Source organism: Neovison vison, chromosome 13, assembly GCF_020171115.1.
Source record: "Neovison vison isolate M4711 chromosome 13, ASM_NN_V1, whole genome shotgun sequence".
Classification (NCBI taxonomy): domain Eukaryota; kingdom Metazoa; phylum Chordata; class Mammalia; order Carnivora; family Mustelidae; genus Neogale; species Neogale vison.
Genome location: NC_058103.1, coordinates 146,750,649 through 146,768,393, shown reverse-complemented (window position 1 = coordinate 146,768,393; position 17,745 = coordinate 146,750,649). Strand labels below are relative to the sequence as shown.

The 17,745-nt window shown below is 55.6% G+C and overlaps 2 protein-coding genes across 6 annotated transcripts in view; one reads left to right on the top strand and one right to left on the bottom strand.

Annotated features, from left to right (window-relative positions):
- The first annotated feature begins 314 nt into the window (after window positions 1–314).
- On the top strand, window positions 315–1,420 carry MESP1 (mesoderm posterior bHLH transcription factor 1). The gene is made up of 2 exons (XM_044232426.1): window positions 315–1,025; window positions 1,346–1,420. Exons 1-2 carry the CDS (start codon window positions 315–317, stop codon window positions 1,418–1,420), a joined length of 786 nt encoding a protein of 261 aa, XP_044088361.1.
- A 5,666-nt stretch (window positions 1,421–7,086) lies between these two features.
- The window catches only part of WDR93 (WD repeat domain 93), a 44,495-nt gene continuing 33,836 nt past the window's right edge, over window positions 7,087–17,745 (bottom strand). For 3 of the 5 annotated variants that reach the window (XM_044232312.1, XM_044232313.1, XM_044232314.1), the window contains exons 14-17: window positions 16,733–16,796; window positions 15,874–16,030; window positions 15,335–15,533; window positions 7,087–7,428 (exon numbers count right to left, since the gene is read on the bottom strand). In XM_044232312.1, coding sequence (XP_044088247.1) covers window positions 7,332–7,428; window positions 15,335–15,533; window positions 15,874–16,030; window positions 16,733–16,796 — 517 coding nt within the window. In that variant the 3' untranslated portion in view covers window positions 7,087–7,331. Of the gene's footprint in view, window positions 7,429–15,334; window positions 15,534–15,873; window positions 16,031–16,732; window positions 16,797–17,745 lie in introns of those variants that run through there. The other 2 variants (XM_044232316.1, XM_044232317.1) reach the window with 2 other exon arrangements.

Here is a 17,745-nt window from a genome sequence, read left to right as displayed (position 1 = left end):
CAGTTCCCTGACCGCACTTCCATTAACCTCCTGAGCTGGCCCAACACATCAGGCAGCTCGGGCCACTAGGTGCAGGCAAGAGACCGAGCGGCTGGGCCAGGTGCCCATTCGAGGACCCAGGTGAGGCCAACCTGGGGCAGCCCTCAGCCCGCACCTTAGGCACCCCCGTTTGTTCAAAGGGTCAGGCCCCGCCCCCTCCAGGCCCCGAGCCCGCTTTGAAGTGCTGATGCGGCCTGGAAGGGGCCACTTCACACCTCGGGCTAGGGATAAAGCGGTCGCCGGCCGCCGGCCCCCGCAGACGCGCCACCGCCGCCATGGCCCAGTCCCTGTGCCCGCCGCTCTCCGAGTCCTGGCTCCTCTCCCCGGGATGGGGCCCCGCTCGGCCTCCGCCGCCCTCCGACAGGGACTGCGGGTGCTCCCCGGCCTCGTCCCCGGACTCCTGGGGCAGCGTCCCGTCCGGCAGCCCGGAGCCGAGCCCCGGGCGGCCCGGCGCCCACGCGGCCCCCAGAGCCCGGAGCGCGGGGAGGCGAGGCGCCCGGGGCAGCCGCCTGGGCTCGGGGCAGCGGCAGAGCGCCAGCGAGCGCGAGAAGCTGCGCATGCGCACCCTCGCCCGCGCCCTGCACGAGCTGCGCCGCTTCCTGCCGCCGTCCGTGGCGCCCGCCGGCCAGAGCCTCACCAAGATCGAGACGCTGCGCCTGGCCATCCGCTACATCGGCCACCTGTCGGCCGTGCTGGGCCTCAGCGAGGAGAGCCTGCAGCAGCAGCAGCGGCGGCGGCGGCGCAGCGACGCGGCGACCCCTCGGGGCTGCCCGCTGTGCCCCGACGGCGGCCCCGCGCAGGCGCAGACGCAGGTGCAGGCGCAGGTGGCGGCGCGCGCCCCGGTCGTGGGCTCCGCCGCGACGTGGGGGTCCTCGCCCGCCTGTCCCGCAGCACTGGGGGCCCCCGAGCCTCGAGACCCGCCGGTGCTCTACGAACAGGCGGCGTGTCCGGAATCGCAGACAATGGAGCTGGACCCCTCGTCTCCGGTGAGTACCTCCTTCCCGCGCGGGACTCCCTCCCGGCGCTGTCACGGGCGGCGCTACCTGCTGTCCGCGTGCCGGGCGCGCAGCTCCCCCTGCGGGGCCACTCACTCCGCGGCACCCCCACCGGCAGCCTGCCTGGTCTGCGTGCTGTCCCGAGTAGTGTAACTGGTGTGTCCCCGGGCGCTCAAGCGGGGACGGGAGGGAAAGGACACGCCGGGAACAGGGGCCTGTTCCCCGCCAAAGGTCCCCTGAGAGGGGAACCCCTGGGCGCGGACACCCACACTGGGCAGCCAGCGCGGATGGTAACTGTTTCCTCCCCGCAGCTCTTTCCTGGCGACGTGCTGGCCCTGCTGGAGACCTGGATGCCCCTTTCGCCGCCGGAGTGGCCGCCCGCCTGAATCGTTGAAGTGACTCCCTGTAACTGACACCCTGTTTGTGAGCATCGAGGCCTTCTTGGCCTCGGCACCTTCAAAACGGCCGCTCTCCAGACTCCCTTTCCTGGGAGGGGGCCCCTGTGATACTGGCATACGCGTTCCTGAGAGGGGGAGCCTGACCCACCCAGGACGGTCCTCCCCAGCCCCTCCCTCAATGGAAGGACCCATAGGTAGACCCTGGGAGGCCGGCAGGGGGTGCCTGCCTAGTATGTATTTATTTATTTGTGAATAAACTTGCTGGTGTCCATTGACCGGTTCTTCTTCCTCTACACGGACACAAAGCTCCCTCCCCCTCTCCAAAGAACCTGGAAGAATCAAGAGGGTCTCTTGCCGACTTCAGCCCGCAGAGCACACAGGCTCAGGCCCTTTCCTCCTTGCCCCCAGTCCTGGCTTAGCATCTCCTATTCCCCAAGTTCAGCCTAGAAGGGAGAGTTGCTGCATATGAGGGTCTGTCCATCTTTTCTTTGAACCTGGTGGGAGTTGGGTAAAACCCAAGGATCTCTGCAGAAAATACGTTGCCATTAGTACTTTCTGTGTATCGGGTCCTTTACACAATTTATACTGAAATCACCATCTTACAGAAGAATAAACCAAGGATGGGCACTTGAGTCCTGATATGAATTCAGAATCTGAGTTCTAATCCCCAGTAGGATTTTACCAGCTCTGCGGTCTGAGGGGACACCAGCTACCAAGGTTCAAGTCAGGTGTCCCAATCCCTTTCTCCCCCTGTGCTATAGCATCATGGCCTAGACCTTGGGGTTTTTCTCATCTCCTTCACTTCTCTCCCTGGTGGTTTAGGGACATAAACTAACATCAGTGAGTCAGTCCTGGGTTCGTGTAAGGGTGACCTCCCGGCGGCCTAGCTGGGATGGAGAGACTCATGGGGTTTGCCTCTGGAGCCACACAGCTGACCTGGAACCACACTCCTGACTACACTGCTGGATTCTGATCCGGGATGTGCTGCATGGGGAAGAGGAAAGCCTTGACCCTGGCCTTGCTCAAGGGGTATAGGAAGCAGTCAGAGGTCCCAGGGTGGCGGGGGAGGGGGGAGGGGAGGTGGGGCGAGGGGAAGTAGCCGAGGCCCAAAGGCCCTCTGTGGATGGGTACTGAGTTCTCCCCTCTCCCTCAAGCATCTTTGAAATACAGGCCTTTGTATTTATTTTTTATAAATGATTTATTGAGATAGTTATGTACCATCAAATTCAACTTTATAATTCAGTGGTTTTAGTGTATTCATCGAGTTATGCACCCATCACCACTGTCTGAATTGAGAACTTTTTTTTTTTAAGATTTTATTTGAAGAGAGAGAAAGAGAGCACAAACGGGGGAGCGGCAGAGAGAGAGGAAGAAGCAGGCTCCCCACTGAGCAGGGAGCCCAGATGCGGGGCTCGATTCCCAGGACCCAAAGGCAGACGCTTAACCGACTAAGCCTCCCAGGCACCCCTAGACTGAGAACATTTCGACCACCCCCCAAAGAAACTCTGTGCCCATTAGCAGACCACCCCCCCCCATTACGCCATACCCCCTCCCCAGGACACTCCTCTCCTTCCCGCCTCCCTCGATCTGCCTGTTCCAGACATTTTGCATGAGTGGAACCACACAACATGAAGCCCCTGGTGTCCGGCTTCTTTCCCCGGTCAGAGCATTTTCAGGGTTTAGCCACGTGGTTTCGGGCATCCGTGCTTCTTACCGCCAGGGTTAGTCCCCGGGTCTGTTTAGCCGTGGATACGGATAGGTTTGTTTTGAAGCCATCTCAGAGATCCTTTCCAGCTCTGGCTGGGCCGGGAAGGTGGGGGGTGCTCAGACCGGGCGGGCGGCAGGGCCGTGTCGTTCAGGCGGCCGAGCGCACCCTGGCCAGCATTTGGCCGCAGAGAGTGGGATCCGAACGCAGAGGCCCTGCAGGGGGCAAACCTCACACCTCCGCTGACCACCCCCTTTCCCAGACCTCCCCTCCCAGGACCCTAACCGGAGCCGAGTGGGAAGGCCTTTCCAGGGGCCTGGCCAATTTAGAAAATCTGTTTGCATGGCAAAGGTCCTGCGGTTTAGGATGGGGAATTAAAGTTATTAGCAAGTCTTTTCACAGGTAAGTGGAGCTCATTGGCCAGCGCCCTCCCCTGGGGAGAGCCTCACCTCCTTCTCGGAGCCAGCCGCGGCCGGGTGTTTGTTAGCACCCGGGTGTGAATTTTCATTAGCGCGTCGCTGCTAATCAGGCAGAGGGCTGGGGCTGGGAAGGGCGCTCCTCGCACCGCTCCTGCGCCTGCGCCCCCCGCGCCCGGAGGAGAGCCTGCGTCCCCGTTGCGAGGCTCCGGGACGGCCAGCAGCGTCCAGGTAGGCGACTCTCAGTTCTCAGCTAACCGGCCTGTGAAAGTGGCAGCTGCTGGGGCCAGGGTGAGGTTGGGAAAGTGGAGGAAGGAGAGGCTAAGAACACGCCCAGCAGATGGCCAGTGGCAGCGTCGGACTGGGCCCCGATGGGAGGGCAGCCTCCCCGGGCGCGCACACAGGTGAGCACCCGTCTGTCCCAAGGACGGGGACCCAGGGTACTGGGTGGCGCCCTCTCCATCCCCTGAGGCCTTGGCTGGGTGGGGAAGGCGCAGGCCCGGAGCCCCACCGGGCCGCTGGCGGGTGCTGCCTCCTTCCTGAGGAGCTGCGTTCTCAGCTGGTCGGGTCAGAACCCACGGGGCACGGGCCGCAGAGCGGTTCCCGTCAGCCGGGCTCGGTGGCGAGGGCTGCAAATTCAACAACTGACCTCACGTGGTTTGAGCATGGGAGCCGCAGGTGAGGGGCAGGTGTGTGGAGTTAGACCTGTTTTCCAGAGCGGGGCACAGCAGCACAGAGAACAGGGAGTTGTTCACAGAGCTGGTACCCGGCTGGTGGGGCGTGGACGCCCGTGGCTGCTGGTTGACGGATCAGGTCTCCGGGATCGACCTGGCAGGCACGTGTGTGCGCACGTGTGTGTGTGTGCACGCGCGCGCGCGAGCCCGCTGGGAGGACAGAACCAGGCCCCTCATGCACCTTGGCCCCCGGTGTTCTTGCCAGAGCAGGAAGCTGCCTCTGCTTGCTGAGCGGAGATGTTGTTCTCCCTGAGAAGGCCGCACTGTGTGGGCGCTGATGCTGACGGGCTGCGTCCTAAGGAGGGACAGCTGACGGTTTCATATTTAAGCCATTTATTCAGGGGCAGGCTCCATGGGTCGCCGTAGGAACCCTGGGGAAGCCAGGGGGTGGTGGTCATGGGCTGTCTGTCGGCGGGTCGGAGGTGATAGGACTGAGGCCGGGCCAGGCCCTGTGCGTCTGGGTGGCCCACCTGGAGGAGGCCAAGCCCACGCGTCCCTCCGGCCACGTGTTGCTCAGTCAACAGGGCCATCTGAGGGGCACGCGGATGTGCTAGGATTCTGGAACCGCCAGTATCTGGAGAAGGAGGGTAGCCCAGGGCTGGGGAGGGAAGCTGGGCCTAACTGCAAAGCCCTGCTTGTCCTGGGTGAGGCCAGGAGCCATTCTGCCCAGCCCGCTCACCAGAGGTCATCCCTGCGTTTGCACAACCCTGAGTGTGATGTGTCCTAACTATGACACCTGGGGCGCTCCTTTGACTGATACTAGTTCTAACATTCCCCTGAGAAATCCCGAGGTTCTTGGTGCTTCTGAGGGGTTCTGTCACCCAGTGGGCAAGGACCTCTTTTGGGGACCACTGGCACCGCCCACTCAGCCCTCGTCGTGCATCAGCCCTGGGGCGGGGGGGGGGCGGCTAGGGCCATGGGTCCCCAGCTCAGCGCTGCTCAGGCCTCGTCTGCCCATTTTCCCAGCACTTTGCTGGGACTGGGGTCCTCTGCCCTCCTCCCTCCCCCCTCCCATGTACCTGTCCTAGGAGGCTCCCTGTGACTGTCCCAGCTCCCCTCACCCCTCCCTGCTCTCCCCACACACACTGGGCAACTGAGGAGGTGGCCGGGTTTGGGTGGCACGTGACTTTGGAGGAGGAGGACAGGGCCAGCCCAGCACCCCTCCTGCCTTCTTCCCTTGTGATCTGGCATTTTCCTGTCTTCAGACAGCTCTGCCCTCCTTAGTTTGGCTGGGCGTGACCTCCATGTCCCTCCAGGGATGGGCCTGTGCCACAGGCCTGCACAGTCAGCCCCTGAGTGGTTCCAGAATGTGACCACATTCAGACCAGTGAGAAGCAGGCTTCGGACTTTGCTGGAACTGTAGAGAAAGGGACACCCGCTGTGGGTGGTGGTGGCGGTCACGTTGCCAGCCAAGCAGAGGGCCTCCCAGAAAGGGGAATCAAAACAGAGTTGGAAAGAGAGTCCTGATTTCTCCAACACCTGGACCCAGCCGCGGGGAAAGCATCACACCTGGATTTTTAAAAGATTTTTATTTATTTATTTGATAGAGATCACAAGTAGGCAGAGAGGCAGGCAGAGAGGGAGGGGGAAGCAGGCTCCCTGCTGAGCAGAGAGCCCGATATGGGGCTCAATCCCAGGACCCTGAGATCATGACCCGAGCCGAAGGCAGAGGCTTAAACCACTGAGCCACCCAGGCGCCCTCACACCTGGATTTTTAACATTACATGAGCCAACCTGAAAGTTCATTTGAGTCTCTGACACTTGCTGATGAACAAGTCTTTTAGGACTTGATCCAGGCTGTTCCAGACCGTGTAACCTGAGTCTCAACTTCCCTTCTGGGAAATGTGGATAATGACAATATCTGCATCTCACAAGTCACTTGAGGCGCACAGGTTGAACCCACAATCACGAGCCCACAATTACGGTGTCCCGTAAACCTTAATTCCCTGCCCCATTCAGTGTATGTAAGGTCATGGCCACCATCCTAAGTTTTCCTCCCTCACCTCAAAAGAGAGTGGCCACAGTGCCTGGCGGGTGGAGGAAGCGGGTTGTTGTGAAAGTTGCCGCTGCGGCCGTCGCTGCTCCCACCGTGGGAGGGCGGGGGACAGAGTTCCTGGGTGGGGGGACCTCTTCATCTGGGGACATTCTGCAATCAATACCAGCACTGTGAAGGATGTGTCGTGGCGATGAGGAGTGTGTGTGATCCAAGGGAGGAGAGGGATGGGGACACAAAGGAAGCTGCTTGTCACAGACCCTGCCTGCCGCAATCACGGGCAGGCTGGGACACGTCAGCCACCTGCAGTTCTCGGAGGGGCCACACGGTGTCCTCAGAGAGGCAGGCGGAGGCCCTGAGCCAGGGCAACCCTCTGGCCTGTTTGCTGGGAGAGAAGTTTCCAGAGAAGACAAAGGCACCTCTCTGTCCACCCCTCCTGTCCTCCGGTCCTCCAGCCTCCTCTAGGGTTCCAAGCCAGCAGCCAGCGGCAGGAGTGGCACCGTCTCTGCCTCCCAAGTACCCTCTCAGGTCCCTGTGACCTCAGGCAGTGCCCAGCCACTCTGAGTGAGCCTCAGCCTCTCCAAAGTGGCTCCAGTTGCCAAGAGGGAAAGAAGCGGGTGGGGAGAAAGGGGGCCACACAGTCGCTGGGGGAGCCTGGGGTCTTGCTCATGGGAGTAAAGGGACTCTCCGGGGCCCAGAAGGCGAGTGGTCCTCACAAGGCCCAGGAAACTCTTGCCTGGACCTCGCTAGGGTCTGGACTGGGTGGGAAGGAAGAGTCACACACCACAGCAGCTCTGGGGGCTGGAAACAGTATCGCTGTTTATTGGGGTAACACATCGTCTGCCTGAGGGCTCTCACAAGTGGCTTAGGGTTGAAGCCCCCCCAGAGCATGGCTCTCCCTTGCTGACGTCTCCCTTGCAGTCGCCAGTCCGGGTCCCTGGGCCTACTGAGCAGCAGCCCTGTCCCCACGTCGTCGCCTGGCCTCAGGGCACCCTGGGGGGGAAGCCTGCCTGCGGCCAACCTGCTCAGAGAGCCCAGAGCAGCAGCCCGGTCACTTCCTGAAGTTCTCCCTTTGGAGGAGCAAGGAATACCTGCGAATCCGCGCGCAGTGCTCCTGCTCCTTCGCCGCCTTCTCCAGCTTCTGGAACCTGTGGGCCACAGGGGTGGGAATGAGAGGAAATTGTGTTGCGCCCTGTGCCCCCCACCCCTCCAGCTCCTCGGTCCGAGGACAGCCCCTGACCACCCTGTGCTAAACTAACAAACTCGCCAAGTGACACATGTGCTGCCTGTCGGTGTCCTCGGGACTCAGCCTGGGGCACAGCCTGCCCTCAGAACCTTTATTGCCTGATGACAGCGCCAGCGACCTCAGCCAGGAGCCGAGCCCGCTAGAAGGCACAGTGCGCTGGGGGACTCGTGGTCCCTGTGCATGGACCACCGCCAGCCACATCGGAATGCCAGCACGTCCTGTGGTTAGATACTCCTCAAGCGTCGACTAGTGTCTTCAGCTGGACCCCAAGACCTGGCCTTGACCCCCCCCCGTTTGTGCCCACCGACCTTTGTGGGTACATTTTTCCTTAAGTTCTTCTTCTTCTTTTTAAAGATTTTATTTACTTATTTGACAGAGGATCACTATTGGGCAGAGAGAGAGGGGGAAGCAGGCTCCCCGCTGAGCAGAGAGCCTGATGCGGGGCTCGAGGACCCTGAGATCATGACCTGAGCTGAAGGCAGAGGCTTAACTCACTGAGCCACCCAGATGCCCCTCCTTAAGTTCTTCTTTCCAGCATATCTCTTAATTTAGGCAAAAGCCCCGAGGGCCACAGCAATCTTGACTAAACCTGAAACTACCCCTCAAGCAGCAACAATAGCCCAGACAAAGCCTTCTGGAGGCCCAGACCACCCCGACAGGTTTGTGCTTAACCCCCAACCCACGCCTGCGCATGTGGACCATGGAGTGACCCACAGAGGGACAGACAGTTGCCTCTACCTCCTTGTAATACTAAAATCTCCACCCAAGGAAGAGCACAAGCCTCATTTATACAACATACAATGTATGCACGGGCAAGTTTCCTAAAGGCACGCGTGACCCTAGGCCAGCCTCTATGTACAATGACGGGGCTTCCCTAGCTAAGTACTCATCCTAACCCTCACTAAAAGGAACCCAGTCCCCTTTGCTCAGGGAGTCACGGCTTTGCAAGTCACTAACTTTGCAAGTTAGCCCATGATCACCTCATTGGCTGCAAATCAAGCTCCCTTCATGCAAAGCTTGCATGTAGCTTCCTAGGAGGGTTTGGTTACGCTAGTGACAGGCACGGGTGCAAGTGCAGGGAAGACCAGAGTGTACAGAAACAGCCCCGCTTCCCCCCCCCCCCCCCCCCCCCCCCCCCCCCGGTTTCCTATGGGTGACAGGAGTGAAGGACATTTGTAATCCGAGGCATTTCAGCGGCCGTCAAGGTCAAAGCAGGGAGAACCTGGGAGGGGTCCACCCTGCCCGGGGAGTGCTCCTGGAAGATCAAGTGTCTGAGCTGGGTCTCTTACAAAGTAAGAGGTTAATTTAAAAACAAAAACAAAAACAACCAAGCAGATGCACGTTCAGTACAGGAGAGTCAGTACAGGAGAGTCGGAGAAGCCCGGGGTCCACCCCTCATTCTGCACACAGACCTGGCCCCTGGGAGCGCGCGGAGGACGCCTTCCTTCTGGGGAAAGGGGTTCGGGCTGCTGGCCAGGTTCCTGCTGCAGCCTGCGTGCACCGAGCGTGTCAAAACAGTCCGGGCACGCAGGAGGAGGGCTCCTTCTGGGGAGAAAGGCAGCGATTGCAGCTTTGGATTTGTTTCAAGGCTCTGTCTGCCAAAGCGCATCCACGGGGAGACGTATCTGGTCTAAATGCACTAAAACATTTTTTAACTTGAAAAAGTAGCCTATACGTTGCTTTTAAAGAAATCAGAAAATCCAGGTGGGTATACAATTACAAGCAATCTCCCTCTCACCTCAGATCCCGGCTTTCCCTTCCCAAAGCAACTGTAATTAACAGCTCCCTGTAAGTCCTTGGAAATTGCTTTCACACGTACAAGCATAGACGTGCATAAAATCTTGTGTTTTGTTTTTTTTTCTTTTTGGCCACACACTATTGTGCACCCCCCGGTTTGCACTGGAAATGTATCCTAGAAACTGCTTCCAGGGGCCATTCACAGATCCGCCACCTTCTCTCTCCCTAACATACACACCCCAGGGCTGAAAATCCTTTGTTAAGGTCTTCCAGGCTGCGTGAACCGTTGGTGCCTGCGGCGGGAGCCTGGGGAGGAGGCTGAGTGTGCGCAGGGTACACACTCGGGCTTTGAACGCACACTGCTTGTACCTCACTTACAAGCTGGTGACCCTGGACAGGCGATAATAACAACAGTAAAAAATAAGATTATGCCTGCAAAACATTTAGCATAGTACCAGACCCCGGGTAGGTGCTCAGTGCATGTTAATGATCATAATACTTCTTGGGGCGCCTGGGTGGCTCAGTGGATTAAGCCTCTGCCTTTGGCTCAGGTCATGATCTCAGGGTCCTGGGATCGAGCCCCACATTGGGCTCTCTGCTTAGGGAGCCTGCTTCCCCCTTCTCTCTGCCTGCCTCTTCTGCCTACTTGTGATTTCTGCTTGTCAAATAAATAAATAAAATCTTTAAAAAAAATACTTCCACTGCCGATGAATTAGTGGGAGTGAAATTTCTGGCTCAGGAGGTCAAAACAACATGACTTCCATAGACGACCCTCCAGGAGCGCCTGCTGGCTCAGTTGGCGGAGCCATGGCTTTTGATCTCGGGGTTGTAAGTTCGAACCCCTTGTTGGGTTTAGAGATTACTTAAAAATAAAATCAGAGAAGAAAAGAAAAGAAAAAGTGACTGCCCAAGTGGCTGCTGGATTGGACGAGGGCAAGTCTGAAAAGGAAGCCTGAGAATAAAGCCGTTTGTGTGTTAAGACAACGTGGGTGATTTGCAACATAAACCGTGGCACGGAGAAGGCCTTTCTCTGTGGTTTCATAAGTAATCCTGGCCCTTACTGCGCATGCCATCGTGTCCCACGCAGAGATGTGGCCGTCACTCATTTCATGCATGAAGACCTGAGGCCTGTCCCGTCCCACAGCTAGAGGCCCCCGGTCTGCGCCCCAGGCCTACTGCACGGCTTGTGCCCTGAATTCGAGGCTCTTTACATCTGCCCTTCAGCAACATCTAAGGGAGAGGATGGAAAACTCCAGCGACCCGAGCCTCGAAACTTCTGTCTGGCTGCGTGAGCAGCCGCATTTGCAGCTAGCCAGACAAACCAGGGAAAAAACCGTTCGCAACACACTGACACAGGACTCTTAAAATCAAAAGAGAATGAACTCATGCTTGGGAAAAAGATCCAAGCCAAGTCACTGAAAGAGAGAGAGACATGTACAATGTATGTAACAAAAGCTGCAAAGTGTCCTTCACTTCCGGATGAAAATAGTGATGGGCTATCACTTCCGGCCTGCCCCACTCCTGGTTCCCTTGGCCGTGGACCTGGACTGTTGGGTCACCCCCGAAGCCCACCTTCTGGCAGAAAGCCGGCTATGGAGAACCCTGCATCTTTCTGGGCTTTGTATTCACAGGGAATGAAAGGAGAGAGAGCCAGAGACACAGAGAGGAAGGGGCACTCTGTTTCTGTCTGCTTCCTGGTGTCCAGAAATTGCTGTCTTGTGATCGAGTTTGAGCCAGCCAGAGAGGGCAGACTCTAAAGCAGGGCAGGGAGCCAGGAAATGGTGCCTAGAGACCCGGGCTGGAGGAGAGCAGAGGCCAGGCCTCGGGGAGGGGGGTGGCGGAGTGGGGGGTAGGGACACGTATTTGGAGCTAACTGGCCTCCTTTTAAAGCCCCGAAGGCAGGCTCCCTTTCACACAGGCTGTTTATAAAAGTCCCAAGGGTAGGTTCTGTGAAAGCAATTTGGACAGAGTATTGCAAGTCTGAAACTTTGACTCGATTGCCACATAAACCCATTGCCTTGAAATTTCACTTATTTTTAGCATCAGTGAAGATGTTTCAGACACGAGGAATGAAAGGGGGGGAAGAGGTGAGATTAAAATTGGGGGGACACATAGGGGCCTATGTGAGAAATAGCAGCAGAAGTATGTTAAAGTCTACATTATGGGCATGTGGCTGTTCAGTGACTTTTTTCTCCTCAAACCTGTATGTTTGAAATTTTTCAAAGTAAGGGGCACCTGGGTGGCTCACACCGTTGAGTCCAGCTCTTGATTTTGGCTCAGGTCATGATCTCAGGATCATGAGATCAAGCAGCGAGAAGCCTGCTAAAATTCTCTCTCCTTTTCCCTCTGTCTCCCCCTGCCCACCCCCACCCAGTGTGCATTTTCTTTTGGGAGGAAGGAAGGAAGGATGGACAATTTCAAACTAAAATGCTGGGGCAGGGACTACTCTTTGGGAAAACCCCAGGTATCAGACCTCAGAGCAGGAGAACAGAAAAAAGCCTTCTTTTAATCAATGTTTCCCAAATTCTTGCTGGGATCCAGTTTGGAAAATGGGTTGCCATAAGGGATATAATTCGAACACTGTGATCAGGCCCAAGTGAATGTTCCTTCAATCTGGGCTGGCCACAACCACACAGTGTGACCCCTCCTAGCTCCTGCTGGGTTCCAGGACCCAGTGACACTTCCCTGAGCTTTTCTATTCCCAAGCTCCCAAGCCCTGGCCCCTGGCTCCTGAGGTCCCACGTGGTCAGCCCCTCCAACCTTCTTCCCTGCAGAAGGTTCCCCAGGAGGCAGTCCTCTCCACCCCTCTCAGTGGCTGTGGGGCCTTCCCAGGGAGAGGTTGGGGTGTGGGTCCTAAGAGCTAAACTGTGTTGATAAGGAGGAAAGACATTAGGAAAAAAGCACCTTAAAAAAGTCCATTCCCACGGGAACTGGAGGTGGTCAGGGTAAATGGACCCTGTCCTTATGAGAGCAGACCCAGCCACAGGGGAGTGGAGAACTATACTGTAGACACAGTCTTTCCATGGAAATTACATAGGCATTAAAAGCCATATTTATAAGGAGGTTTTTCTTAAAAAATAATGAACTTCTATTCTGGAGCGACACAAAGCCAGACTTAAAAACTGATCATGAAACAGGATCTCAACTTAGTAAAAACACCAAAGGGAAAACCTGAACCTAAATTAACAAATTAACAGACCTGCTAGGGTTTTTGTGATGGACTCTGAGTTATTTAAAAAATTTTTTTTGCATTGTCCTATTTTCCAAATTTCTACAAGTGCATTGATAATAACTTCTATCAGAAATAGTGAATAATTTTTTTTTTTTTTTTTTTACAATGGAGAAGTACTTAGTAGTAGCTCTGCTTGAAGCAAATTTCCTTCCTTCCGCGGGTTCCTTCCACGGGTGTCCTGAGTTCTAATCTCCACTTATACCTTGGCCAAGGGTGGGACTTGTCCATCAGGGACTGTGGCAGCCTGAATTGGCCAGGCCCTCCGCTGCCAGGTGGGAGGAGAGCCTCCCAGTGCTGGAAATGTGGGGCCGGGGGGCCGTTCCCCCAGGTGGGGCAGCCGGCTGGCTTCCAGCTCAAGTGGGAAGGCTCACCCTTTCCAGGCCAGTGAAAGAGAGGGGTCAGACTGAAGGCAGAAATGGAAACAAGCTCCTTAAACAAGGGGTTCTCTGGGTCTCCTCAAGAAAGAGCTGCAGATACTACGCAGCCATCAAAAAGAATAAAATCTTGCCATTTGCAGCGATGTGGATGGGAGTAGAGGCTGTTATGCTAAGCGAAATAAGTCAAAGACAAATACCGTATGATTGCACTCATGGGGGACTGAAGAAAAGAGACAGATGGCTAGAGGGGAAGGGAAAGAAAAATAAAACAAGATGAAAATCGAGAGGGAGGCAAACCATAAGAGACAAACTCTAGGAAGCAAACTGAGGGTGGCTGGAGGGGAGATGCGGGGAGGGGGGGAAGGGGTAATTGGGGGATGGGCATTAAGGAGAGCACTTCCTCTAATGATCACTGAGTAGTATACGCCGCTGGCGAATCACTAATTTCTACCTATGAGACTAATTAAAAAATTTAACAAGGAAAAAGCTCTAGAAATCTCCATGCCAGGACCTCCCTGAGAACAGTCCCACTACAGCCATGGCCTAAACTCAGACTCTTCACTTCTTTTTTCACCGATATTTAACATTTTCCAAAATAACTTTTTTGTTTTGTTTTGGTTTTGTTTTTAGAAAAGCTGCAAATAGGGAAAGTACAAAGAAAGAAAATCACACATACGTGATTACCCAAATATAACTGCCGTTACTATGGGTATACACACTTCTAGTCTTCTTTTACTCAAAATCAGGATTATACTGTAAGTAATAATTTATAACCTCGCCTTATCTTTTACTTAGAAAGATTTCAAACCTACAGAAAAGTTGCAAGTAGTACAATACACCTGTATTCACCACCTATAAACATTTTATCTGTCTGTCTGTCTCTCTCTATGAATATTGTCCTGGGTTTCACAGACTGTTCACATTTTCTCTTTCTCTCACTAAATGTTTTCCTGGTCTGCTTGAAAATAAACTAGACTTCATGATGTTTCACCCTTAAATTATTCAGCCGCATGTCCTCAGAACAAGTCAAGCCAGAACAAATCAAGGGTTAAAAGAAGAAGCCTCCATGGGAGGAACAGGGGCACTCTTAGTAAATCTTGGTAATCCTTCCATCAGGCGAAATGTCTACTGGCCCCTTCCTTGCTGTCCTCCCCCAAGACCGACAGAGCATCCCCGGCTTCGACAAGGAAGGTCCTGCTTCCCTCCCGGGGATGCTGAAAGCCCTAAGGCCAGCCCACCACGCCCAGGAAGGAACCAAGTGCAGCCGGTAAAAGCCATCATGGGGGCCGTGGCGCCACCTAGCCGTGGTGTCTAGCGTCTCCTGGGCACGAACTGAGATTAACCCAGCATCACTCTTGGACCTACCATTGAGTGACGACTCTATGCCCAGCCCTTGACATGTATTAGCTCTCGAACACCTACACCACCTGCGGGCCAGGCATCGTGGAAGAGCCCACAGCACAGTCTGCTGCACCGTGGGCGTACCACACATCTTTTTTGAATTAATGAGGAAACTGAGGCTCTTGGAGGTTAAGGGACTCGACAAGGTCTCCCGGCTAGTGAGTGGCGGAGGGGGCAGATTTCAGAGCTGAGTACCCTGCCATTCCTTCATTCCTCTGGAGGCAAGCGTGAGGAGATCATAGTGGAGAGATCACAGAGTCCCAGAGTGGGGGACCGGGAAGGAAAGGGACCACTCGATTCCCTCCCCACCCCATCTGTTGTGGAGGGCTCACCTGGTGACCCTGTCCCGCTTAAAATGCACAGTCCAAATCATGACACAAATCAACAAGAATCTGCAAGCCGCCAGAAATTTGTGGTGAATGGGAGAGAAGAGAGACCTGCTTCTCCAGAGCGGACAGAGCACAGTTCACGATGCTTCTACAGTGGAAAGGGCTGTGGACAGAGTCCCGGTCGCACCGCGACAGCGGAAAGGGGAGAGACGCAGGACCTCACATTTGTCCAGACGATGGATAAAGCAGAGGGGAGCTTGGACCAGGGGCTGGAAAACCGTTTCTGCAAAGGCGTGACGGATCCTATGGTGTCTGTTGGCAGTGTCAGCTCTGCCGCTGTGACACACGAGCAGCCACTGGTAAGACCTAACAAACAGGCCTGTTCCAGCAACACTTTATTCATGGAAACGGGCCACAGCCCGTCTTAGATGATTGCGTCTGATAATCCAAATATGATTCGTAAAACCAAAGACTCGAGAAAGCAGAAAGCAAAGACAGTCTTGACAAGGAGAAAACAGCAACTGGCAGCCCTTCCTTTCCAGCCTGAATCCACTGCTCCTTTTCTACCAAGCTGAACGGGAACGGGGGCGCGGCTCCGGGGCTAGGAGAGGGTGGGGTTCCCCGCTGGTGGGGGCTCTAAATGCTGGACGGACCTTCCCGTCAAACGAACACCACTAGTCCTCCATCCAGACACCCCCAGGGGCAGGGAGGGAGGCAGACCCAGCACTCTACCTCTTCTGGAGGAACCGCTCGCATCTTTTCTCCAAGGGCAGCACCTGGGCAAAGGCTGCGTTCTCGGTCATGTCAGCTTCCAGAATGGTGTGATTTTTGGACAGGTTTTCCAGGAGTGGGTAGGCCTCGAGGTTGAAGTAGAAAACAGAGCTCTGGATGTCCTTGGTGTTGCTGGATTCGGTTTCGTCGGGCAGGTCTCCTGAGACGAAACGAGAGGGCCAGCGCTGTGGAGGGATGACATGACCTTCTCTGTGGGCCGGGCGGGCACAGGGGGGCTGCTCGCTCTTGGTAAGGCTGGCTCACTGGCACTGAGCTGTGAGGGGCTCACTGGATCTAGAATAGCAAGATTCCAGAGCAAAGACCTCGCCTTGTGTTTTAGCTAAGCGCCTAGGGAGGGCTGAACAGCCGCGTCGTTCTGGCCTGTGGGGTGGGGTGGGAGAGCGGGGAAGAGATCGGGCAGTGTCACCCGATCTGGTTCTGGGAGGGGACGGAGAGTGTCAGGAAAAGAGCCAGCAGGCCACAGGATCCCCCTCCGGTACCTCGGAGCAGGAAACACGGGTGTTGAACAGACACGACAAACAAGGGCTTCCAGGGGACCACCAGATGGTAGGTTCTGGGTAGAGCAAAGGCACAGATGATCTGAGGCTTGGCCACATCCATGAGCTGTAGAGAGCCGTTCCCATAGAAGATCAGCAACTGGGAAGCAGAGAGATGGTGGTGGGGACTTCTCTGTCCCCTCCATTCGGAGTCAGAGAAGCAGCTGGACATTACAGCAGGCCACAGAGAGAACTGATTTGCTTTCAGGCACCCAGTGCAGCTCAGGGAGCAGAGAAGTGTGCGTGTTTCCTTCTCTGGCGGTCCCCCCAGCAACAGATTCTCCTCCAGGCGCTGGGTCTGATCCTGGGGGTGCTTCCCCCTTCTGCCCTGGCTTCTAGTCCGCCAGTATCCCACCCTGCCCTGCTGAGGTGCTGGCCCTCCACATGACTTTAGTGCTGCCTCTGTGTACAAACCCTTTCCTTCCGTCCTCGGGGACCCCATTCACTCCAATGGCCCCTCCTAGCCTGAGATCTGAGCCAGAACTCCCTCCTGCCTGGGCTCCTTCCTCCCTGGAGATGGGACATGCCCCGATGTCATCCTCTTCCAGCTGCCACACCGGTTCCTCTCCCCCAGACTCCCAAGTCCAGCGTCTGTCCTTGTCCTCTCCACCCCCTCTTGTCACCGCCTCCTGAAAGCAGCTGCTTTCAGCTGTGCACCCCAGCAGGGCAATGACTTGTTCCTTCATCCCCAGGTAGCCCAGAGCTAGTCCAGGGTCTAGCACTTGACCTGCCTTTGACATGTAGTTTTTGAAGGACAAATGACCACGTTTACTGAAGAGGAGTGAGGGCACAAGGAACCTACCATGCCAGGTAAGGCTTGGACCGGGGCCACTGCACAGATGGCCTCATCCAGGTGCTTTATAGGCCTGCAGGAAACAAGACACATGGCCAGTCGTACTGAGTCGGCCAGAGTTCAGGCTGCACTGTCCTCTCCTGGGCATACACCCCAGACACATTCTTGTGTATATAAGCATCAGGAGATATGTTGGACTTTTCGGAGTAGCAAACACTGGGGACAATCTGATTGTCCCCTGGGAGGAGCATGCCTCGTTGCACTCTGTTATATGACGGGCTGCAGTGCAGGTGGGAAAATAACCAGGCCGCGTTCTCCAACATGTGCGACTCCCATGAGCAAGGTTGCGAGGCAAGTGATAGAAGAAACAGCACTGAGAAACAAGCTGGGGGGTATACAGGATAGGATTCCATTTACAATTGCCCCAAATAATGCGAAGCTAAGTGGTTGGTAACTTGGAGACACAGGTGGTTAATTCTTACAGGAGAGCCAAGGAATAATGAATTTTGGAAAACCATATTATAGATGGAAAAAGAAACAGGCCGTAATATTTTGCAGCAACTCCCATCAAGAGGTGGAGTCAAGGGGCGCTTGGGTGGCTCAGTCTGTTGAGAGTCTGACTCTTGGTTTTGGCTCCAGTCATGGACTCATGGGTTGTGGGATTGAACCCCCCTGCTTCTGTCTTCTTGCTCAGCTGGGAGTCTGCTTGAAAGAATCCCTCTGCCCTACCCTGCCCCCTGCTTGTGCATGCACACTCACTCTCTCCATATCGATAAATCTTCAAAAAAAAAAAAAAAGTCTTTAAAAAAAGGAAAAAGATAGAAGTGCCTGGATGGCTCAGTGGGTTAAAGCCTCTGCCTTCGGCTCAGGTCATGATCCTGGGATCGAGCCCTGCATTGGGCTCTTTGCTCGGCAGGGAGGCTGCTTCCTCCTCTCTCTCTGCCTGCCTCTCTGCCTCCTTGTGATCTGTCAAGTAAATATATAAAACCTTTAAAAAAAAAAAAAAGGAAAAAGATGGAGTT

What these genes read in the sequence shown, in the direction of transcription:
- MESP1 (XM_044232426.1), top strand. Translation starts at nt 315, where the DNA reads ATGGCCCAGTCCCTGTGCCCGCCGCTCTCCGAGTCCTGGCTCCTCTCC. An exon ending in AGCTGGACCCCTCGTCTCCG is followed by an intron (nt 1,026 to 1,345) that starts GTGAGTACCTCC and finishes TCCTCCCCGCAG; the next exon opens with CTCTTTCCTGGCGACGTGCT.